A 25,946-nucleotide genomic window follows, 5' to 3' on the forward strand; every position below is an offset into this window, starting at 1 on the left:
AAGGAATAGTCTTTCACTTACAGAAGTTATTCACTTACACTTATGTGAAACATAACACCATTTAATTAAAACCACCTAATCAGATTTTAAAAAATATATATTTTATTTATCTGAGAGAGAGAGAGAGAACCAGTGGGAGGGAGAGCAGAGGGAGTGGCAGGGAGCCCGAGATCACGACCTGAGCCAAAGACAGATGCTTAACCGACCGAAACACCCAGGCGCCCCTAGAATTTTTAACTATTAATTAAAATTATGATCAAAATGGGAAGAAAATATGCTAATATCAGGGATTCATTAAAAGAGTAACTTCCAGACCATGTCTCTTACAAAACAGTATGAAAAATGGTAAAAGAACAAAATCTTTAAAAAGTAACATAGTGGAGCACCTGGGTGACCCAGTCAGCTGAGCACCGACTCCTGATTTCGGCTCAGGTTATGACCTCAGGGATCCCCATTATGGGTTCCACACTCAACAGGGAGTCTGGTTGGGATTCTTTCTCTCACCCCCTCAACACCTCGCCCCCCTACTCACTTGCATGTATTCTCTTTAAAATAAACAAATAAACCTTAAAAAAAACAACAACAGTGCAAGGACTGAAACAAAAAAGGGTTTCTAAATAACTTTCAGGGAAGCATCATTAACACATAAAAATATTTATACACATACTATGTACAGAGATACATGTATGTCTATAGAGCTATGTGTACATATCATGTAAGTAAGTTTCTTCTCTGGAAGTTACTGTTAATTCAGACATAAAGCTCTTTAAAAATCTGTAAGTGAAGCAGAAGATTTAAAAAACTGAGCATTCAACAATAAGAAAACATAAAAATAATAAATGTTGCTTTTCACAGTAAGCTTCCTATACCTTACAAAATGAGTCTTAAGAATTATAAATCCCTCCAGTATAAACTATAGAAATGTAATTTTTTTTATCATAAAAACTGGGTTTCAGGACTTTTTTTTACCCCTCAAGCACATTAAAACTTCCTACAAAGTTTGCGGAAGTAAAACCGAAAAACACCATTATGATTACTATGATAAATGCATGAAGGTTTCTGGATATTTTAAAAAATCTTAGATTCAGAAAAGAAATTTCACCAATTCTGCTTTTTAGTTAAGTCCTGACAATAATTTATGCCATATAGATAAGTATTCTGGTGATAGTATCTCAGCTATAAGACCGTCAGTAAGCTTACAAAACCTGTGTTTTTGAATAATATCTTTTTCACTAGAAATTTGATTTTTCTTGACGTCCACAAAAAATATTTTAAAGATAATTATTTTTTAAATTTTTAGTTCAATTAATCTTTACAACTTTTGAGTAGTCAGTATTTCATAAACATGCTTGATCATACTGACATTCTCTAGCTAATCCTACATAACTGAAAATGTTTATCTTAGTCTCACAAATGACAAACTATAAATTTTTTAAGATGTCAAACCATGCAAACAACTGGCTCCAAAAGTTTATCCCCAGGGACATCCATCCATGTCATTTCAATGGCACCAGGGTCACCAGGAGAACAGGGTGTTAGCAGATCATCTACTATCTTGTTGGGATCAGCTCGTGAAGGTCCGCGCACCTGTAATAAATAGTCTGAAATAATTATTTGAACAAATTAACTATGTTAAGATTTAGGCCATTATCAAGAAATCTGAAAATGTACTATTCTGTATTTGTTAAAATGTCTAATTCTAAAAATAAATAGATGAATATACAACAAATGTAGTTTTCTTTGGGTGATGGGATAGATTTTGTTTGGTTTTAGTTTTTTTCTTGATGCTTTCCTCTATTTTGAAATTTCCTCCAATAAATTACTTACATGATCAAAGGATAAAAAGAGTTAAAATTAAAAAAAAGAAAAGAAACATCTGTGGTTAAGAGTTCTCTTCTCCTCTGCTTATTAAATGGTCTTAGAGTCCATAAAAGGTTTCCTCAATAATTCTCTTAATTTTTCTCTGTTTTCCAAAACTCGTAAAGTTCTGTGATACTTGAAAGATTAGTGTGAAATCACTGAATATTTCTTTCTCAACAAAAATTCCTTCTTGAAAGTAAGTACAAAATTAAATACTAAGTGTAATTTCAGTGCTATTTTGTGATTCATAACTGATTTAAAATGAAATCTTAATATTTTTTTTTTAAATTTTTTTGTCAGAGAGAGAGCGAACGAGAGTGAGCACAGGCAGATAGAGTGGAAGGCAGAGTCAGAGGGAGAAGCAGGCTCCCCGCGGAGCAAGGAGCCCGATGCGGGACTCGATCCCATGACGCCGGGATCATGACCTGAGCCGAAGGCAGCTGCTTAACCAACTGAGCCACCCAGGCGTCCCAAAATGAAATCTTAATAACACCCAAAAACAGAACCTTTGTGACTCAGAGTCACTTGCAAGTATTTTTTAGATGGCAACAAATCTATACTAAAATTGGGGGTTGCTTTCACATTTAATATTTATTTCACAATGATTAATCTTAAATATTACATCAGGATTAGGGCAGGTACAGAAATATAAACATTTTGGCTTTACTTAAATTACGTGTATTTTATTGTCTGTCTTTCTCCACAAAAATTTCAGCTGTGGAAATTTTTGGTTTTGATTGTAGTACTTTCTGACTTGTCTCTAGGCTCCGAGTAACACTTCAGACATTTTATAAATAAATGAACAGGCACTCTGGTTTTTGCTATCAGCCTTAAGAATGGGGAGTGAAGGATGGAGCCACTGGGAGATCTACTGGCTGGTGATGCTAACATTGCTGTGGCTGCTTCACTTTTATCCTCCTAAGAAGGACCTGGCTTCAGGGTCACAGCTGTCCCTGGCAGTCATATGGAGAACTGAATGTAAAGTTCTGGGTAGGAAAGGACTGAGTTCCTAAGAATCCATAGTTTTTAAATGCAAAGAGAATGAGAAAAAAAAAAAAAAAACCCAAAAAACAAAAAACCAAAAACACAACAGCTGGGACATAAACAAGACCCTGAGCCTCCTGTATTTCCAGTAACCAAGTGGCTGCAGAAGGAAAAGGCTATTTCCCCAGGCTACTCAAGTATTTTATGAGAACTACTTCATTTCTTCTCTCAATTGTACTTTGAGGCAGTGCTACTGTCTACTGTAGTAATGATAAAAATGAGACTTAAATGGGTAATATAATTTGCTTAAAGAGATATAACAAGTATACTGTGGAGTTGGGGTTCAAATTCAGGTTTTAATTCAAGCTCACAATTTTTAAAAATACTTACTTTATTGTATGTAACTTGGTCATAATATATTAGTCTTCTCATATACTGCTGGATTAAGTTTGCTAATCTTTTTTTTAGGATTTTCACGTCGATCTTCAGAAGTAATACTGGATACTGCTGTTCTGAGCAACAGGGCTGGTCCAAATTACCTACTTCACTAGTACTTAAATATCTTGGATATGCCAAGACCACAGTCTTTTTACAAAATACTGTGTATGCAACTCATTCATGCAGACGAAACAGTGCGTGGGAAGTGAGGCTTCAGATTCTGAAGTACACGTGACGTAGGGAAAATATCACAGGTCTGCGCCTATCTGGTTATACCTGGGCAAACCATGTTAGCAGCCAAGTCCTAGTTTAATCATGTTAACATCTAAGTCTCAGATTAATGATCAACAGGTGACCAGAAGCACCTCTTGTAGAGTTTTTGTGAGTACCGAATGAAATAGTGAGTTAAGACTAGAACACAGTGAATATTTAAATATTAGCTATTAGTATTTTTGCTTTGTTAATGAGGTATAACTGCACCAGATTCTGCTCAAGGATATTCTAGTTGTACCAATGGTCACTATATATTTAAAGTTTCTATACTTCTATCAAAATTTTAGTAAGTACTTCAAAAAAAATCACTGCATAAAAACTTTTAAAATACATTAAAACTATTAATAATAGCTATTAATAAACTTTGTGGGAGAACCTATTTTCAATGAAATGGAATATTTATTCTATACACCCACTATTTATTATATAAAACAGAAATCTTCCCAAAATTCTTTGAAGACAAATTAATGATGGTCTCCAAACTTGACTTTAAAAATATCTGAAAGGACGGAGCAAAGCTCCTTATCTTTTTGTCAGAGAGAGCGCGCACAGGCAGACAGAGTGGCAGAGAGGCAAGGGAGAAGCAGGCTCCCTGCTGAGCAAGGAGCCCGATGTGGGACTCGATCCCAGGATGCTGGGATCATGACCCGAGCTAAAGGCAGCTGCTTAACCAACTGAGTCACCCAGGCATCCCCTAAAAGCTCCTTACCTTTTTAAAATGAGTGGCTGACTGCACTTTTCGAACAGGCTGCATAAGTGCATCGCGCACAATGATACTTATGTCCGCCCCCGAATAACCATCCGTTTTCTTCCCGAGTTCCCGGAAGTCTGTTTCTGTGAGACTGTTCTGAGTGGTCCCCAGGTGCAGTTTAAACATCGCTGCTCGGGCGTGGGCCTCAGGCAAAGGAATATAAATTCGTTTCTCAAATCTTAAGATGAAAGAAATGTAAAGAATATTACCACATATATTTAATTTCAATGGAAAATTCAGATTTCTCAAGAAGAAACAAGATGCTCAGATATTCTCATTTATACAAAGCTAAGCTGAATAAGTTAAATGGGCCCATATGTGTCAGAGTTAAACATGTATATTTAGTTAAATAATGGGAAAATATCCAGAACACATTAGCAACTAACAAGTAAATCCAAAATAGCCAGAGAACCAGTCTGGAGTGGTTTAATCTTTCTCACATGATTTGTGGGTTATTTTGGCCACAGTGTTCATGTCTAGGTATGTCCCACAAGATTAGCTTCTCATAGAATCATATTCTGAACTGCTGACCCCGGGATTAATATGGTTAATCATGTGAAGTAAGAGAAGACAAAATAATTCCCTAAATTCAAAATGGTAAAGCTACTCAAAAATCTTATCTAATAAACATATGTCTACACAAATGTCCACTTTATTATAGAGGGTAATTCAGAATAAAATAAATACACTTTTTAATTAACATTTTTATTAGCAGTAACTTTGCTTGCCTTCTCAGAATTTCAGCATTTGGAAAGGGAGGAAGCAACAAGGGAAAATTTAGATGTGAAAATCTCATTCTTCATGTAACTCTTTAAGGCCTTGAGAATTTTAAATTTCCATTATTTTAGAGATGGGTTTAGAATTAGTCCATTTTTCAAAAATAACCAGCAGATTTCCTTTCTTAATACTGGATGGTAACCCTGCAAACTATCAAGTGAGTGGCACAAAAGTGGCAAGAACTGGTGCTAATTTTTACCACGCAAAATTCAATGAATGAAACAGGGAATGGTGTGCATGAAAAGTAACAAGTCTATATGCCTTTCCTTTAGATCAAGTTCAATATGTAATTTAAAAATCAGACATAAATTTTTTAACAAAAGTATATCCTGGCTTTAAATTATATGACTGTCATTTTGCTAAAATTTTATATGAAAGTCTTCCATTGAAATATCAAGCTACATTTGTACATTTCTGAAGCATCAGTGCCTTATACTAAGCTTATTAGAATTAGGTAATATATTTTCCAATGTGAAAGATTCCATATATGAAAATCTATTATCATTAATATAGCAAGCAAGCAAACAAATGCCTGCCTCTCTTCCCCCAGCGCAGAGGGGCAACAGGGTTATGGTACATCAAAAAAAATTCTGGAAAAAAAAAATTTTTTTTCTGAAAACCTGCCAGAATGCCTCTTCACTGGACAAAAAGGGAACTGTTACTGATTTGTTACACCTGCAGTGAGAAATAAGATCTTCACTGTATCATCATACCTTCTTCTAATGGCAGAATCCAGAACCCACGGTATATTTGTAGCTCCCAGAACCAAAATTCCATCATTGTCTACACCAACGCCTGCATCAAAATACGTAATATTTTAAGGAATTTGTCACTTTAATGTTCTTTTCAACCTCGTCTATGTGCTAAGAATGTGGTGTTTTGGGGCACCTGGGTAGCTTAGTCTTTAAGCATCTGCCTTCGGCTCAGGTCGTGATCCCAGGGTACTGGGATCGAGCCCCGCATTGGGTTCCCTTCTCATTGGGAAGCCTGCTTCTTCCTCTCCCACTTCCCCCATTTGCATTCCCTCTCTCTGTGACAAATAAATAAAATCTTAAAAAAAAAAAAAAAAAAAGAATGTGGTGTTTAATGTTAAAGTGCCTCATCCTAAGAGTCTCTGAAAAAAAATGTATTTAATCAAATGTCACATTATTCAAATATGAAGCAAATACTGCCAAGAATCAAATCTGCTAGACTGTGGACAAATACTTTTCATATTCTTCTCAAAAGATTTCATTTGAAGTCTACACATTCCTTTTGCTGATACTGTTCCTGGTAGGTTAGAAGTGAATATGCGAATCTTCTTAAAGTTTTTGCCTGAGTCCAGATCCTACAGATGATTGCAAGGGGGAGCATACTGTGTGCATGTGCAGGACAATCAGAATGAAACACGGCACAATGAAAACAGTCTGCTAAAATGGAGAAATTCAGCTTGAAGTTTTTTGATTATTATGATCATAGCAGTTATACAATAAATAGAAACTAAAAAGAAGTCAGTATCCCTACCTTGCATTTGAACTAGGAACTCCGTCTTAATTCTACGGGCGGCTTCGCTTTCATTTTCACTTCTTGAGCCGCACAGGGAATCAATTTCATCAATGAAGATAATGGAAGGTTTGTTCTCTCTAGCAAGTTGGAATAAGTTCTTAACTAGCCTAAAAATAAGTAAGAGCTCTCAGTTTCTTAAAAAAATGGTAAATGACACATGACTTAATGAAAAAAAACTGAAACAGAATATATATATATATATATATATATATATATATATATAAAATTATATGAACTCTAAAGTCCAATCGTGTTTTGGTCCAGAAAATAAGAATGTTTCAGTTGGATAATTCAGTTTATGATTTACTAAACCACAATATATGTAACTGTGCATATGTTATCTTTTCCCTATGAAATGAATTTCAAACAGACTGATTTGACAGAGAAATGAATACTTATACTATGTCACTTCTCTGAATATCTATGAATGGTGTAAGAAGCCTATTATTTTACAAACTGATATAATGATTACCAGGCAAAGAGAAACTAAAAAAAAATAATAATAAAAATAAAAAATCAACGTACTACTTACTTTTCACTTTCACCTAGCCACTTAGAGACAAGGTCAGAGGAAGATATTGAAAAAAATGTTGAGTTGTTTGCTTCTGTTGCTACAGCTTTGGCTAAATAGGACTTTCCTGTTCCAGGTGGCCCAAATAACAGAATTCCCCTCCAAGGTGTTCTCTTGCCTAAAATTTGCATTAGAAAAATAACATGAGAATCTCAAGACTGTTAATTTCTGTTACCGGAGATATCAACCATACTGAAGTACTGTGAAGAGGTTTTTGCTCTACAGCTATCAGAATAAAAAAATTTTTTTTAAATAAATCAAACTAAGGTAAGTGTATCTTAAAAGTATCTTATTTTGTTTTTTCTAGCGAATACTTTGTCAAATGTGTTTACAGATATAATCCTTCTAAAAGGAAGCTTATTTACTTCACTCATTCGTTCAACCAGTATGTACTGAAACCGCAATGTAGAGACCAAGAGCTATGAACATGAAAAATCTCTGCCTTTCATGGGCTTACAGTCTAGTAAGGACAGAACTATTCAGTTAAAAGGCACGCCCTGGGGGCACCTGGGTGGCTCAGTGGGTTAAGCCTCTGCCTTTGGCTCAGGTCATGATCTCAGGGTCCTGGGATTGAGCCCTGAGTCGGGCTCTCTGCTCAGGGGAGAGCCTGCTTCCCCCCCCCCCCCCTCCCTACTTTGGGTTCTCTCCCCCTTAAAAAAAAAAAAAATTAAAAAAAAAAAAAAAAAAAAAGGCATGCCCTGATTGTCTGTGGTGTGCAATATTCAATTATCAGAATATTGGAGGATAAACTACAATCCACAGGGTAAGGGCAGCTGGAAGCGTTTTCTTTTACATATTTCTATTTCTTATAAATATTTATGATTCTTTAATATTAAGAATATTAAATATTCCTTTAAATATTTTGGAGGAATGAAATTAACACAGTCTGGCTGATCCCTCGCAAAGCTCTATCCAATTCCTGATTCCACAAGGAAGCACAGTTTACTATTACGGAGAGTATATCCTTATTCAGGTGGTTGGGTAATGAGGAAGAGACCCCCTGAAATCCTAGTTTTGCCAAAATATAACAAGTGAACAAATCAACTCTTCATTTCCATTTTCCTAATAAAAAGTCCTAATGCTGCCTAAAATAAAACAGGCTGAGTTTTATTTGACAAAAAAATATCAAATATACATTTAAAAAATTTCTAGGTTCAAACCGTGGATGGGTACATGGTATCTATATAAGAACATGTAGAGGGCGCCTGGGTGGCTCAGTGGGTTAAGCCGCTGCCTTCGGCTCAGGTCATGATCTCAGGGTCCTGGGATTGAGTCCCGCATCGGGCTCTCTGCTCGGCAGGGAGCCTGCTTCCCTCTCTCTCTCTCTCTGCCTGCCTCTCTATCTACTTGTGATTTCTCTCTGTCAAATAAATAAATAAAATCTTTAAAAAAAAAAAAGAACATGTAGAATACTAATGGCAAAACTAAATACTGTTTTATTTACTTTTATGAAAGCCTCAACTTTGCCTTTAACTCTATCTTCCTATTTAAAATGTATGCACTGTAAGTCATGTTCCCTTAAATGCGCTGTATATGACCGGTAGCATAGGAAGTGCTTTTCAGGTAGAATACAAATACTTTTTATTTAAGTAATTTTTAATATAGAAAAATACAAATTTTTCTTTTTAAAGTAGATGCAAAGCAATCTTTTAAAATAAGTTACTATGGAAAAATAAGAAACATGATTTATAAGTTCAAATATAGGCAAAACGATCTACAGTGTTAGGAGTCAAGAGTGTGAACACCTTTGCAAGGAAAGATCTGACAGAGGGACTTGTGGGTTACCGGTATCATTTCTTATCTGCATGATGATGATTACAGAGATGTACTTATTTTCTGATAATTTATGAAGCTGAACACTTTAAGCTTCTTACTGGTCTCTGTATATTTTTGCTACACTTTAATAAAAATTTGCTTTAAAAGTGATTTAAAGAAAAATATTAAAAAAATAATGGTACACATATATGGAAATAATCACAAGACACATAAATGGCCTAACTAATATAAAATGAGCTCACCCATACTTTTGTGCCTTTACAGGATCATGATGTCAATTTTTACACTGTTAATTTCGTATTTCTGAAGTTAGGTTTTAAGTCATACCTTGCTTGGTGAACACCCAGGGGCCCAGAGGGTCTTTGCTTGTCACTCCCCTATACGACATCACTTCCTGGACCTGTTCAGTTTGAGGCCAACACCACAGATTTGCTCTCTATATAAACCAGCTTGTTTCTGAAAGGGACACCCTGTTTCAGTTACGCTGTGGGTACAGCCACATCAGCAGCCTATCAGTCACAAAAAGGATAACATGAAGGAATGGTTCAGTCCAGACATCACGTGCTGCTGGAGCTGTCACCTCAACTATACCCAGACAGTTGGGTTAGCAATATTGTCCTCACAGTGAGAATGAGCTGTCCCTGGAGGATGGGCACTTCATCCAAAAATGTTAAATATTTCTTGCTCCACTTTTTAAGAAATGGGAAAAACTCTTATATGACTAGAACATGGCCACTGTAAAAACTTCAGATGAAAGTTCAAGGAGAAAGTAAAAATCACCCATCATCTTATCTCTTAGGCACAACACTAGGATTTTTATGTTAATCTGTCGACATTTACTTCTCAGTGCACACATCTATTTAACAAATGTAGAATCATACTATACGTATTTATAGCTTGTGTTTTCATCTTTATATATATGTGGACATCTTTCATGTCAATTATAACACAGATCTAAATTTCTTAATAGACATGTACCCTTTATTTGAATGCGAGCAAAGCATTCCGCTGCATTTCGGTGAGTCACCCTTTGCTGTACTGGCTGACATTGGGGTTTTTTGAAATATGTGTATGAAATAAGTACCTTGGTGTAGAGGCGTATCACTACTTTATTTAAGGTGCTAACTTAACATGAGACAAAAATTCACTATGCTCTACTACCTCAGCCATCAATGTATTTTTGAGACAATTATCAACAAACCCATTTAAGTCATCTCACCTGTAAAAAGATGAGGGAATTTAATAGGCAGTATCACAGCCTCTTTAAGTGCCTCTTTGGCTCCTTCGAGACCAGCAACATCACTCCATTTCACATTTGGTCGCTCTATAACAATGGCACCTACAAGACAAGTATGTCATCTTTAAATTAAGAAGACTATTCCATCACATGTAGAAGACAACATAAAATAATGACATTCAAGAAATATAGTACAAAAATGTCTGAAAAAGTTTTATCTATTAAAAACCTTCTTGAAATCATGTGATTAGGAAGCAGTCGTTGGGGGTGAGTGAGCAGTTGTCAGAAAGCGGGGCTGGGTGATGGGCTAACTTAGGGCAGGTCACTTAACTCTTGTATTTCTGCTTCCTCACTATGAAATGGAAAGAATACTGTCTGCCCAAACTACTTAAGACAGGTTAGTGGAGGGATCAAATGCCCTAATGAATATTAGAGTGTTTGGAAAAGCACCAAACATCACACCAAGTGGTTACAATGTGTGAAAGCACTGATTCTGAAATACCGAAAGTAACTATTCAATGGGGGCTGACCTACTACTACTTCTTTTTTAACAAAAATACCCAGTGATCTAATGCTCTCCTTAAGCACCAAAAGGAAAAGATACCTAAAGAACTTTAACCAGTGACAGACACACAGACGGGCAGACGGATGGAAAGATAAACCGTAGGGAGGAATGGAGGGAGGGGATGGCGGAGGAGACAGGGACAGTGGGACAGTGGGACAGTGGGACAGTGAGCTCCGATCTGCACTACTTCCCTGAGATTTGCCAAATTTTCTTTTGGGCCTCTAAACGGACCTACTTGAAAGTTTTGTACATTTAAAAGGTTATCTAAGTGATTTAGTTTTTCAATATAATATATTCAGAAGCCACAGAAATTGTCACAGTGAGTCCATAAAAGGTTTCTTCTAATACAGCTTATTGGCAAAAGTTTTGAATCCTCTCTTAACAAAAGCTTTCCCAAAAGCTGGTTCTAAGGTGATGTGTAATTGTTTTAAGTATATCAAAACATCACCACCTACACAATTCACTGATTACTGATGAAACTAGTTTTGTGGGTATTTCTTCTTGCTACGAAAGATCATTTATTATTATAAGAGTAATTATATTATACAACATAGTTAAATTATGAAAACCTTTAGCTATAGATTAAAATTAAATGAAATCCCTGCCTGGCTCAGACAGAGGAGCATATGACTCTTGACCTCAGGGTTGTAATTCTGAGCCTCACATTGGGTGTAGAGATTACTTAAAAAAATAAAGTATTAAAAAAAATGAAATGAAACCATAAAAACTTCCTGCATTCTAAAAGTTCATATTAAGTATAAATTAAAGCGAATTCACTTTTTCTTTTCTATGTTCCATTCAGTTTAGTAACCTTACATGAGGAAATATTTACATCACCCAATAGGATTTTGTAATGGTTAAAAAAGTCAATTTACTTTCTCTATAAGCAGCATCTGGTCAACTAAAGTTTTATCTAAGTATGAATTTTCCAAATATGCTAAAACTTATCTTCACATTTAACTAATACTTTTCAAAGTTTAAAGGTCACTTTGGTCTGTTTATTGACAAAAGATTATTTAGATATAAGTAATATTAATAAAAGTAGTACTTAGGGGCGCCTGGGTGGCTCAGTGGGTTAAAGCCTTTGCCTTGAGCTCGGGTCATGATCCCAGGGTCCTAGGATAGAGCCCCACATCGGGTTCTCTGCTCAGCGGAGAACCTGCTTCCCGCCCCTCCCACCCCGACTGCCTCTCTGCCCACTTGTGATCTCTGCCAAATAAATAAATAAATCGTTAAAAAAAAGTAGTAATTTTAAAAAGGGAGAGCGATTATTAGGAGTAAAGGCTATATGATTTGTTTCCAATTAAATAAATTTAACCAGTCTTTGATTAAATCTCAACAAAGTCACTGAGCATCAACAGTTAAGAGAAAATTCAAATCATGTATTCTTTAATAATCAAATACTACACTTAAAGTCATAATTCAAAACAGAAGTAAAAGATTTAAAATGCTTTCAGATAAAAAGAGGAAAGATCCAAAAGAGGATATTATACAGTGAAATCCATGAGCAAACTATAAAATGAAAAGATGGAAAAAAGGACTCTGAGATATGAAAGGCTAGTAGTCCTTTCATACTCTACCCTGAAATTCCAAATGAACTTCCTCATTTAAATATTTTCAGCCTTTGTATTTTTGTATATCTCTGGTCTCATCATTACTGATTTAAAGAAAAATTCCCTATTAAAAGCTGGCTGGTATCTTTTCCAAAACTAAAGACTCACTCCAGTTTTTACTCTGCGGGGGAGAGAGGGAAACAAAACCAAAGGGGCAGGAAAAAACACCTTTGCCTTACAATCAAAATAAGGCCACTTGGCACAGACCACTGGGTCGCCCAGCAAAACTCACTGAGTACGAAGCGTGCACCCACACTGCTGCAGGCCATGGCGGTGTGGCAGCAGAAACTCAGCTTTTCCTTCTGGATTTTATTCACCTTTGAAGTTCCCGTTTCTAAATTATCCTTACTAACTGTAGTGCTTTCAAGACATTAACCTTATAGTATTCTCCTATATATCCCAGTGGAGCTGGTAAAACCAATAACAGAATAATAATAATAGTTAGTACAGCAAGATTAAAGGACTGGCCAAGCTAGGTATATTCACCATTCACTAACCCAGGCTGTGCTTCTATAACAGAAATCCTTCCCAGTTATGCATTCTATTTGGCAAGATTCAAATTAACAAAATATTTAAAATTCAACCCCTAAAGTCATCAGTTAACGTATCAAAAAAAAAATTAAACCTCAGTACACAGCCAGCAATTAAACAGGTGCTGTTGCAGATACAAACAGCTACCACCGTTGACTGAGGCCCTAAAATTTGTCGGATCTAACATTGGCAGTTTTTATACTGTCATAATTTTCTAACTGCCCAGAAAAGAAGGTATCAGTGATTCCCATTTTAGAGCTGGGGTCTTCTATTCTGAGAGGCTCGGGAATCGGCCCAACATCAGACAGCTTTTCTGCAGCAGGCCCTAGAGGGACTCCAGGTCAGAATGGAACCAAAATCCATGTCTCTCATCATGCCACTATCCTACAAGCACAGAATGAAAGGGTTTTAAAGGCATGGGAGGTAAAAACAGAAAGCTGGAAGAGATAAATGTAAATTGCAACACTGAAACAGGATAAAATACAGATGAGAAAAGTCTGAGAACATGAAGTAAACCATCAGTGCAGCTTCAGCGAAAGCAATAAAAACCAAGTATGAGCCCCAATTCATTCTGTTCCCCTGACAATTTGGAAATTTTAGAACTGTCAGATTTTATAATGTGCTAGTAGTGTAAATGCTACCTTCTCTTAAAGGGGGCAAATAAGACAAAATGAAAAAAGAGGAAGTTGACTGATAGGTTTTTTAAGGCACATATAAAGCTGAACAGTATTTTTACTACATGGGAAAAACCAACCTAATAGAGACCCTACAGAGCAAATCCTATGAAAATGGACAAACGAAGTCAGCATGTGACCACTGGGAACCAAAGCCAGTTCTTGAACCTCATTTGAATACAGGGGGAAGAAAACAATTCAAGTAACAATTCACTATGAGGTTTTTTTAAAAAAAATAAGATAGTAAATTTAAAAAATGAAATCTAAAGCAACCTTGAAGTTGATTCTGTAGTTTCTTTTTTTCAGGATCATCAGATTCTCCTTCCCCATCACTGTCATTCCTAATAAAAAGAATTTAATATATTCAAATGATCACTCATTGCTATCAAAATAAGGCAAAAATGAAGGAAAAATTAATCTGAAATATTTGTGACTTAAGTGACAAAATAAGACATTCACATTAAAAGTTATGCTTTTTAAAAAAATTACTTTTAAGAGTATATTAAGCAGGCACATTATCCATCAGTATGGAATCATGAACAGGAAGGGGGCAAAAAGACCAGAATGAAGTCAGGAACCAGCTCCAAATTCCCATGACATACCTATGTATGTACAAATTCATAAACGCATGCCCCCACACTGCATTCCACAGAAGACTTAAGATGAATTACAGGAGAGCTGTGAACAACATGAAAACACCAAACTGGGCAAACTACGTATCAGAACAAGAAGCCATAACCAGGACAGAAAAACCCAGAATCTTAATTATTTAAGGTATGAAGGTCTATAATCCTTAGTCTGGGGGTTCCAAAGAACAGTTGAAGCTATCAATGAAAATAAACTGAGACCAAAAGACGAGTTTATCAACCCAGATATTTCATATCTGAGAATTTTTTCTGAAAAATTAATTTAGAAGAAGTTCAAAGATTTGACTACAAGGATAATCATGTCCCCACCGTTCCCAAAAGGGAAAAAAGTAGAAATAAGGTATGTTCAGTTATGGAATGTAGCATATGACAAACTACATTGCAATCTTAAAACTAATGTTGTAGAAATAGTTTACTGAGCTGTTTATAACACAACCTTGAATGAAAAGGTGATAAAGCAAAAAATATGGCACTACACCATTTCTTACATATAACACATAAAGGGAGATTTAAAAGCTTGATAGAATTTTTCCCCAAAATGGGACTGGCTTATTCATCACAGAATGGCAGGGTGATGGGTTAGGTAGAGACTGCCCACTGATTGACCTGACATCCACTCCAACCTTGTTCTACCATGCTTTCTTCTACAATACTTCTAAGTACTTCTAAAAAGTTGCCCTTTCTGGGCTTCCTTGCGCTAGGGCTCCCCATGAGACCAAACCAAGAAGGTGGAGGCAAGCAACTGAGGTGGCAGCTGCATGCAAAGAGATCCTACCTTCGAGCGAAAGCCCTGGCCTGCTGAGAGAGCTGTGGCAGAGGTCCTGTGGTCCCTGCCAGGCATCAGAAGCCTCGACAGGGGCACTGGCAGCAGTGGGATCCCTACTGGAACAACCCTGGCAGAAGTGGGCATTTCTCCTAACAACATGGAACCCACGCTTGAGTCCCTGCCCCCACCCCGAATCTGTAAGGTCAATACTCTTTACTAATTTCCTTTTTGCTTAGCCAAGGTGGGTACTGCTAGTCAATACAGAATTGGTATCCCCCTGCTAGGTAGCCACCTCAAAAGTGGAAACTACAGAAAGGCTCAACTCACAGAGAGAAGAGGACACTTCTGCTGGCAAGGGAGTCTTAGGAAGAGTCGGGGGTTCCAGGCACTCGAGGTTTACGAAACTTTTCCCAATAGTTTCATTTTAATTTTGGAGACCCAGTCTTCCATTAAATAGCTCAACCTTCATATAAGAAACCCTAAAGTTGACTCTACGTTGAAATTCAACAATCCGTTAAGATCAGCTAGGGCCTGATTTTTGCTATGTCAATGCTGTAGGTACAGAAGATAAAAATATTGTTTGGTGTCACAGGAACTTCCTAGTTCCCTAACATGTCTTGAACAGAGAATATAAAATCTTGAGCTTGTAATTCATTTCAAACTCTCACATGTAGTCAACTGTAGTTCTTCCCACTCCTATGTCCTTCAAAACGGCCTCTGGAACACACTGAACACTGCCTTCAAAAGACACTCCATTCCCTGTGACCACAGAGGGTTGTCTAAGTGCTTTGTGCCATGCATCCCAGGAAGTAGGAGTATCACAACCTCTAACGTGAACCAGACCCTCCTGCCTTCAAACCCAACCAGGCCAGATAACCCCACCCCAGAGTCTCATTCTTTAGATGTCAGAGACTATGTTACCATAAAACTATTTACAAAAAGAAGCAGCAGGTCAGATTTGGCCTATAAGTCATGGATTGCCAACACCTCGTTTAAACAAAAGAAACTGATTTCACAAATTAAATATAATTTTTTCTTTTAATTAGATATAAAATATAACACTCTAAAATACATACCCCTTCTCGTCAGCTGGACTCGGCTGTCCCTCTTTCACTGGTTTCTGTGGATTTTTCTCTTTCTTTTTCAGGTACTCCTTTAGTTTTTCTGCTCTATCGAGATATTCTGTACACTTTGCCCTGATACTCTGCTTGGCTTTATCGCCCTGCGCTTCATCTATTAGAGGGAAATAAGAGAGATTTTTCTATTAGTATTCTAGATTTAAACAGAAAGGTTTAAACTTAGACACAATTTTGAGACAAGAACAATGTAGTTTGTGGGAGGGAGGAAGAGCATCTCGAGCTCAACATAACCAACACTCATCGACTCTTCTCTGCTTCCTCCAGTATAGCTTGGGGCCAACAGTGGATCTCAGTCAGAAAAGAGATCTGAGCAAGACACTAGGATAGTTTAAGTTAATGCTAAATAATAAGAAGAAATTATTTAATATTCTGACGGTTTTAATCTTCCCATTACATTTTGTGCAGATAGTTGAGAGCTGCTTATCTCATACAAAATGAATGATAAGACAAACAGAAGTAATATTAACCATTTTCATTAATGTCTACACAAACTATTTTATAGCCAGAAAAAATGACAGGAATCCCATAAAGTACATATACCACTAATACCGTAATTGGACTATATAAAGACCTCTGTGAGAGCCATTTCAAAAGCAGACTTCAGCAGGCTGTGCAGTGCATGGGACTAGACCCACATACCTTATGTTATGATTCATTCTCAGTTTCACTTTTATTTGACACAAAAACCTCAAAATGAAATGGAGAAGCTCAAAAGAAAATTCTAAATTATCCAAATGCTAAAACTGTTATTTATAAATAACTATAAGAAAGACACTTTTTAAATGCTCAGCATTAGGTTTAAGATCAATGAAGGCAGTGTTTTTTTACCCCTTTTCCTCTCATTGCTGTATCCCAGTGCCTATGATACCAGGCATATAGGAAACATGCAATACATACTTAAAAGATATATGAATAAAATGTCTCCCAACATATCTTTTTTAAAGGTACTTAAGAGCATGTTCAGAGATACTTAGAAAATGTGAGGTTCATACATAATCGGAGTATATTACCAATAAAAAAATAAATAAAACTATTTGCATTGACTGTGGTATTTTAACATGTTTAGGTATATAAAGTAACAGTAACTATGATAACTGTGCACATTTGTTTGCTGAATATTTAAAAATTATTAACAAGCTATGGGCAATTTTTTGCAAATGGATAGTTTACAATTTTCTGGCATTGTATTTCAATTTTTATAAATAAAATATAATAATCTTTGCCTTTAACATTTTGAAATAAAAAGCAAACTATGACCTTACATTTAACTACATGAAGAAAATACTGAACGGCATGTTGGTAGAGTTGAAGCGCTTCCTCATAGTTCCCGGCTTTGTCTTCCTGAGCTGCTTTGCCAGCAAGATCTATTGCTTTCTGTTTGAAGTGAGGCAAAATCATACCATCAAAATCACAAAACTTTGAAGTAAATAAGCATACTATAAGTTTTTTTTTTTTTTAATAAAAGAAACTTTAAAACAAACCAATCTGTTTTCCCTACTCTCAACTGCATGTTATTATAAATAGTAATCATTTATAAAATGTAAACTACATTTACTATATGGGTAAATGCTACCTGATTTCTACTTTTTTCCCCCCAGGAATCTTTATTTTTCTTTAAGATTTTATTTATTTATTTGACAGAGAGAGAGAGAGATAGGCAGCGACAGAGGGAACACAAGCAGAGGGAGTGGGAGGGCAAGAAGCAGGCTTCCCATGGAGCAGGAAGCCCAATGTGGGGCTCGATCCCAGCACCCTGGGATCATGACCTGAGCCGAAGGCAGCTGCTTAAAGCGACCCAAGCACCCCTGATGTCTACTTCATCCAGTACCAATCACTAAGATTCTCACATAATTTTCATTCAACATAAGTTAAGCTTAGAGCTAGTAAGGAATAACTGGATGTATGAAAATTCATGTTAAAATCATTCAGGGAAATTCTCAAAACTCCAGTGCTGTTATAGATAACATACGTAACAATTAGTAAAATATAAATGGTAAAAAACCCCTTCAGAAGCAATGAGGCAATGAAATAGCAAGAATCTGGAATACCCAATCTTTTAATCCAGTAATTATCTAAAAGGTTTACTGAACTAAGATAGTAACAAGAGGGGTCTTTTAAAACAACAAAACAGCGGCGCCTGGGTGGCTCAGTGGGTTAAGCCACTGCCTTCGGCTCAGGTCATGATCTCAGGGTCCTGGGATCGAGTCCCGCATCAGGCTCTCTGCTCAGCAGGGGGCCTGCTTCCTCCTCTCTCTCTCTCTGCCTGCCTCTCTGCCTACTTGTGATCTCTCTCTGTCAAATAAATAAATAAAATCTTTAAAAAACAAAAACATAACAAAACATGAAAACTGGAATTTTAAGCAGCAAAAGACACCACACAATAAGTTATTACAGGATCATTAAAACAGTATTTTAAAAACATTCACAGTAATATAGAAAATATGTTTATAATAGAATTTTTTAAAAAGGCACAACACAATTTTTGTACGTAGCATGAGTTCTACTATTTGAAACAGCAAAAACAAAAATAACACAGGAAAATGATGGAAAGACAATTTAACAGAGGCTATCTTTGATAAGACTCAACTTTTTCTTTTTCTACCTTTTCACACCTATAAAGATGCCTATAATGAACATGAGCTTTTGTAGAATCAAAAACCCCCCAAAAAACCAAAACCAAAAACCTTCTAAAATAGATCCACACCAATATGCAAAAGCAAGTTAATGGTAGAAGAAACAGTGCTGGAGCAATTAGACATCTATAAGAAAAAAAAAAAAAAAGACACAGAAGAGAATCCTTTAAAAAAAAAAAAAAGCAGGCTCCACACCCAGCATGGCACCTGACATGGGGCTTGAACTCACAACCCTGAGATCAAGACCTGAGCTGAAACCAAGACTCAGACCTAACCTGACTCAGGTACCCAGGTGCCCAGAGACAGAATCTTGACCTAAACTACTCTGTATAAAAATCAATTCACTATATTTTTCACCCAAAACTAGTATTACATTGTATGTTAACTAACTGGAATTTAAATAAGAACTTCTTAAAAAATCAAGTATGCTTTTAAAAGCAGAGAATTTTCTCTGGTTGAAAGTAGAAGATAAGAGGCAGAAGGAAAGGTCAGAAAGAACAGAAGCAGGATGAAAATTCAACAAACCACAAAGGATGGAAGAAGAAAGTGGCAATGGGTCAGAGTATGCAGGTGACTTCTTTAAGGGGAGAATCACCCTCAGCTGACAACAGAGAAAAAGAATCTCAGTTTGACAAACACATGAAACTGAAATCTGCCAACAACCTGTGTTTAGAAGCAAACACATCCGTCCCTAGAGCCTTCAGAAACAAACAAATAAGCAAAAATGCAGCCCTGCAGACACCTTGATGTCAGCCTGGTAAAACTCTGAGCTAGAACACAGCTGAGCTATGCTGTACCTGGACTTCTAGCATATTTAATTTTGGGGAAAAAAAATTAACTCATAAAGGATAATGGACTTAAATATAAAATGTGGGACTATAAAATCTTTAGGAAAAAAACAAAATTTTTACCATTGAGGGCCAGGCAAAGGGTTCTTAGACTACATACCAAAAAGCACAATATATATATATATAAGTAAGAACAATATGGTATTGGCATAAAAACAGACCCATATATCAATGGAACAGAACAGAAAGCTCAGAAATAAACCCACACACATATGTGGTCAATTAATTTACCAAACAAGAGCCAAGGATATCCAAAAAGAAAAGGACAGTTTCTTCAGTAAATGGTGTGATGACGGGCTGGTGCAGTTGGTCGGGGTGTCTGACTCTTGCTTTTGTCTTGGGTTTTGACCTCAGGGTCATGGGATTGGGCCCTAAGATGTGCCCTGTGCTCCACGAAGAGTCTGCCTGGGATTCTCTCTTTCTCTCTCTCTCTCTCTCCCGCTGCCCCTCCTGCTTGTGCGCTCTCTCTCCAAAGTAAATAAGTAAATCTTTAAAAAGATATGGTGTTGGGAAAAGTGGACAGCAATATGCAAAAGAATGAAAGTGGACTGCTGTCTTACACCATCCATGAAAATGAACTCAGAATGGATGAAAGATGGGAACTTAAGACCCGAAACCATAAAAATCCCTAAAGAAAATATAGGCAAGTCAGTCTGGACTCTGGTCTTGGTGATGATTTTTTGGATTTGATAAATGAAAGCAAAGGCAATAAAAGCAAAAATAAACAGGTGTGATCACATCAAACCAAAAAGCTTCTGCACAGCAAAGGAAACCATCAACAAAATGAAAAGGTGACCTACTGAATGGTAGAAAATATTTGCAAATCGTGTATCTGCTAAAGGGTTAATATCCAAAATATACAAAGAACTCATATAACTCAACAGCAAAAGAACCAAGCAACCCAATTAAAAAAAAAGGGTAGAAGATCTGAACAGATATTTTTCCAAAGAGGTAACAGATGCCCAACAGGTATATGAAACGGCATTCAACATGACTAATCATCAGGAAATGCAAATCAGAACTATAATGAGCTATCAATACACAACTGTCAGAATGGCTATTGTCAATAAAACAAAAAACAGCAAGTGTTGGTGAGGACGGGAAGAAAAGGGAACGCTTGTTCACTATTGCCGAGACTGTAATTGGTGCAGCCACTACAGAAAACACTATGGATGTTCCTCAAAAAATTAAAAATGGAACTACCATATGATTCAGCAATTTCACCCGCGTATTACCCAGAGAAAATGAAAACACGAACCCAAAAAGATATATGCACTCCAAAGTTCACTGCAGCATTATTTAAAATAGCCGAGATATGGAAAGAACCTATATGTTCACAGAATGTAAGTATGGAATATATATATATATATATATATATATATATATACACACACACACACACACACACACACACACACACACAAAAGAATATTATTCAACCATAAAAAGGGGAAATCTTGGCAGTGTGACAATAAGAATAGACTTGAGGGCATTACAGTAAATGAAATAAGTCAGAGAAAGATAAATACCATATGCTCTCACTTACGTGTGAAATCTAAACAAAAAATCCACAAACATAAAACCCCAAGCTCACAGAAACAGAGAACAGACTCATAGTTTTAAGTTGTGGAGAAAAGTGAAATAGGTGAAGGGAGTCGCAGGATACAAACTTCTCATTATAAAATAAGTAAGTCATAAGGATGTAATAGATAGTATGGTGACTACCATTAATAATACTGCATTGCATACTAAAAAGTTATTAAGGGATTAAGTCTTAAAAGTTCTCATCAAAAGGGAGCCATTTTTGTAACAAAGAAAGGTAAGAGACGTTAATTAACAGACTTATTATAGTGATTATCTCACAATATATACAAATAATGAATCATATTGTACACCTGAAAGAAATGTCATATGTCAACCATACTTCAAAAAAAACACAGAAATTAAAGAAAAATGATAAATTGGACCTTATCAAATCAAAAAACTTTTGGTCTGGAAAAAAATTCTGTTAAAAGGATGAAAAAGAAAAGCTAGAGATTGGGGGAAATATTTGCAAACTACATATTTCAGAAAGGAAGACTAATATTTAGAACACAGGAAGAACTCCCAAAACTCAACAGAATTCAAGTAGGAAATCAGCTGAAGATAAGAACAGACCTTCCATCAAAGAGGTAATACTGATGGCAAATTAGCACATGAAAAGACGTTTACAATCATTAGCCACTAGAGAAAGGCAAATTAAAACCGCTATGAGACATCTCAAAACATCAGCATGGCAAAAATTAAAAAAAAAAAAAATAGTGACAAGAATACCAAATGGTGGTAAGGATACAGAGAACCCATCACTTACACATTGCTGGTAGGATGTAAAATGGTACAGCCACTCTGGGAACTGGTTTGTTGTTTACACATGTAAACATGCAGCTACCATACAACCAGCATCTATACTCTTGGGTATTTATCCCAGAGAAATGAAAACTTGTGTTCACACAAAACTTTATACATGAACATTCCAGATGTCCTTCAAGCACAGAGCGGTTAAACTCTGATGCACCCACAGCATGGAGTACTACTCAGCAACGAAAAGGAATGACCTTGATCCAAAGGACATGAATAACTCTTGAGAGACTTTTGCTAAGTGAAAAGAAGAAATTCCAAAAGGTTACATATTCTACGAGTCTATTTCTACAACCTTCTCAGAATGACAAAACTAGAGATGGAGGGCATATTAGTATGTCAGGAAACAGGAATGCAGGACAGGGGAAGAGAAAGAATGGTGATTATGGTTCTAAAACAGCTACAGGAAAGATCCCTGTGCATAGAACTATTCTTCTTCTTCTTTTGTTTTAAATATTTGAGACAGACTGAGAGAGAGGGCATGAGAGGGAAGCGAGAGTCAAGAGGGAGAAGCCGACTCCCCGCTGAGTGGAGAGCCCAATGCAGAACTCGATCCTGGGACTCCACGATCGTGACCTGAGCTGAAGGCAGTTGCTTAATCCACTGAGCCACCCAGGAGCCCCTGGAGAGAACTATATTCTGTATCACAACCGGGAGAAGAAACTGACCCGTGTGACAGATCTCAACACACACACACAATGGGGTGCCTGGGTGGCTAAGTCAGTTAAGCATCTGCCTTCGGCACAGGTCATGATCCCAGGGTCCTGGGATAGAGCCCTGCATCAGGTCCAGCTCCCTGCTCAGTTCAGAGTCTGCTTCTCCCTCTCCCTGCTGTTCCCCCACTTATGCGCACACGCTCTCTCAAATAAATAAAATCTTTAATGAAATATATACACGATTACAAGTAAAACTGGAAAATCTGAGTAAGACTGGTGGAATGCATCAACGTCAATATCTGGGTTACGATACTCTTCTGTAGTTTTATGAGATGCTACCACTGCAGGCAATGGGTGAAGGGTACACAGGATCTCTCTGTATTACTTCTCACAACTGCACATGAACCTGTGGTTATCACAAAATACAATTTTCACTAAAAATCTATTTTTAATACTTAAAAACATATACATACATCTAAGAACAAGCATGGCTGATTAAAACATTCCACCTGGATTCATCCAGGTAGTAAAACCATAGTCAACAGGAGTAAAAGCTAGTAGAAAAAAGGATCATGGTGATCCTACAGCAAAAATAAGCACATAATTAAGAGAAGAAAAAATACATCATTCAAACAATCCCAAACCAATCACACAAGAATATTATATTTTGAAGCAGCTACTACGGGCTGCAGATCGATGTACATGGGAGGAAGAGGCCTTCGGTCTGCTGCAGCAGGAGGGCAGAAACAGGAACTGGTGTTTTAGCACTGAGAAGATGCAGTAGTACTGATTTCATAGATCAAATAGCCCCAATTTGAAGCTAAACAGTCAAAAGCTTGGTAAGCCAGGCAGGATAAAAAGGGCAGAGTCACAAGACTCATACACTCGGTTACCCAGTGGTCTGGTGCCCCTGGTCATTTAAAAATGGATGCAGAAGACTCCGTGGCTACACCACACAGAGGAAGTAAGTTCTTCCTTAATCAAGCTACAATTTTCTCCTACTATTCTCAGTGACTGCGCCACTCCCCTCTGCAGCTACATACTCTCCTCATTCGCAGATCATCGTCTTTCTGGCACCACAGTGATGATTAAAGGAAAACTCTTACACTCAGTACTTAATCATCTAGCACCAAATATGGTACTGATGACTTTCAACCAGCCTTTCTATGATGGACGTGACTCCTGCGCTGTCCAAAATGTCCAAAATGCAAGCCACCATCTACGGCTTCTGAGCACCTGTGGCTAGCGTGACTGAGTTTTACATTTTGAGTTAAATTTAAATGTAAATAGCTACATGCTAAACCTTTAATCAAACATGACAATTTGAGAGTATGCGTCTGTTTTTTCCTTGCTGAATAGCCCACTTCACCCTTGTTTCTGTTAGCACTTTTCATCTGAATTCAAACTATTCGTGCATGGTTCTGCAGTGCAATCATTCTTCATCCTAACCATTTCCTTCGCTACTATCCTCGCTCAGTCCACTAGGGCATGTGTCAAAACTACCACCGAGCCTCAGTGGTGAGCCCGCTGACCACCCTCAAGTCCTTCCCGCAACCAGAGAAGGGCCGCCCCCTTTGATGGACTCCCACTGCCGGGTCATGGTGTACAAGGCCTTCGACGACCCGGGCCCTGGTTCCTTCTGGACTGCTTCTCAAACCCGTTAGTCTGCCTTCACGCAGGCAGCCTGTGCAGCGTTGATCCCTCTGCCTAGAATGCCTTCCCTGTTCTTCCCCCACGGGTGCCCGACAGTCTCCTTTTCAGTCACACAGCAAATGCCAAGTCCTCAGAGACGTCCCCCCAATCTACTTCAGAGGCTGGACTCGCTCCGTCCCTGCTTTCAGCTCTCCCGCACCCCATCCCATCACTGTGGTTACTGTTATCTGGGGATCCTCACGCACCGCCTATCTCCTTTAATAGGTGAGCTCCATGAGCACAGGGACCTCACCTGCAGCGCTGCGCCAGGCCCAGAGCGTGGAACAGAGCCTGGCACAAACTGGGTACTTAATAAAATTGTTGAGCAAATGAAAAAAATCCCTGACTGCTTTCTCAAAGCCTTCTTCCTTTTGGTTATTCTACCTCTATAATCACTAACAATTTCCCTCCACTGGGTATTTTCCTCTGTCAATGCTGTCTTTTCCCTATGCTCTGGAGACCACCCCCACCTTCCTTCCTGAGATTCACCCTATCAGTTATGTGCCACTCTACTGCTCTCCCCAAACTAACCTCCCTCCCATCTTTTTTTTTTTTTTTGGGGGGGGGGGTTCCTTAGCTTAAACATGTATGTTAGTCCTACTTCAGACTCGTATCTCCGAAACGCAAACTAAAACACACTGGCCCTCCTGAGTTCCTAGGTTTCTCTCTAGTTACTACCTTACTCCTCTTTTCACCTCCATAGTAAAACCGCAAAAAGAACTCCAAGTTCATCATGAATCCTTGATTTCTCCATGGCAATGCTTCCTGCTGGTCTATCATGTCTCACACTTACCTAACTCTCTCCCCACAGCATTTAACCCTCCTAAGAGACACCTGGACGTGGCCTCCTCCACCTTCGGCCTCCATGGCACCATTCTCTCTTGGTTTTACTCTGGATTATATAATGAATTTTTTTTTAGGCTCCCTTTTCTCTCTGCTTAAATGCCACTATTCCAGAGTTTCTATCTGTTTGTTTTCTCTTATTCCATGAACTCTCCAGAATGCCCACAACCTCTGCTACCATCTGTACACTATTCACTCTCAAACCCTTGTTTCCAGCCTGGCTCCCTCTCTTCTAGGTCAAGATATCCAACTAAAGAGTTGGATATATATCCAACCACTCACTGAACATTTCCACTCGGTTGTCCCCAAACGCATTTCAAACTCAAAAAGTTCAACAATAGCTGCCCCCAAGTATGTTCCTCTTCTTGTAATCCCAGAACCAATTCCTCCCCATTCAACCCAAGGATCTGAGAGAAAATCCAGACTCCTCCTGTCCCTCTTTTTAAATGCAGAGCCAAGCCTGACTGTTCTTCCTCTTCAATCTGTCTCTGATCAATCCTCCTCCTTCTTTAACAGGGACTACACTACTCTGGCCCTCACCATCTCCCGTCACACAGAACTCTGCCTTCCTAACTGTGGTCTCCCTGTTTCCAGGCCTGCTACCAATCAAGCTGTCCCCTGTACACAGATGGTATTTCTTTCTAAATCAAAAACCTGAGCATATTTCCTTCTGATTCTCCACCTACAGCAGGATGAGAACCAGTCATCTCCATGTGGCACACACCTTTCC

General features: G+C 37.6%; 1 protein-coding gene across 1 annotated transcript in view; it reads right to left on the minus strand.

Annotated features, from left to right (window-relative positions):
* VPS4B (vacuolar protein sorting 4 homolog B) overlaps nucleotides 1-25,946 on the minus strand; it is a 30,639-nt gene that overhangs the window by 1,847 nt on the left and 2,846 nt on the right. The window contains exons 2-10 of the mRNA XM_059409795.1: nucleotides 17,410-17,521; nucleotides 16,085-16,241; nucleotides 13,869-13,936; nucleotides 10,195-10,314; nucleotides 7,161-7,317; nucleotides 6,587-6,735; nucleotides 5,797-5,878; nucleotides 4,265-4,484; nucleotides 1,447-1,587 (exon numbers count right to left, since the gene is read on the minus strand). Coding sequence (XP_059265778.1) covers nucleotides 1,447-1,587; nucleotides 4,265-4,484; nucleotides 5,797-5,878; nucleotides 6,587-6,735; nucleotides 7,161-7,317; nucleotides 10,195-10,314; nucleotides 13,869-13,936; nucleotides 16,085-16,241; nucleotides 17,410-17,521 — 1,206 coding nt within the window. The remainder of the gene's footprint in view (nucleotides 1-1,446; nucleotides 1,588-4,264; nucleotides 4,485-5,796; nucleotides 5,879-6,586; nucleotides 6,736-7,160; nucleotides 7,318-10,194; nucleotides 10,315-13,868; nucleotides 13,937-16,084; nucleotides 16,242-17,409; nucleotides 17,522-25,946) is intronic.

Source organism: Mustela nigripes, chromosome 8 (genome assembly GCF_022355385.1).
Source record: "Mustela nigripes isolate SB6536 chromosome 8, MUSNIG.SB6536, whole genome shotgun sequence".
NCBI classification, from domain to species: domain Eukaryota; kingdom Metazoa; phylum Chordata; class Mammalia; order Carnivora; family Mustelidae; genus Mustela; species Mustela nigripes.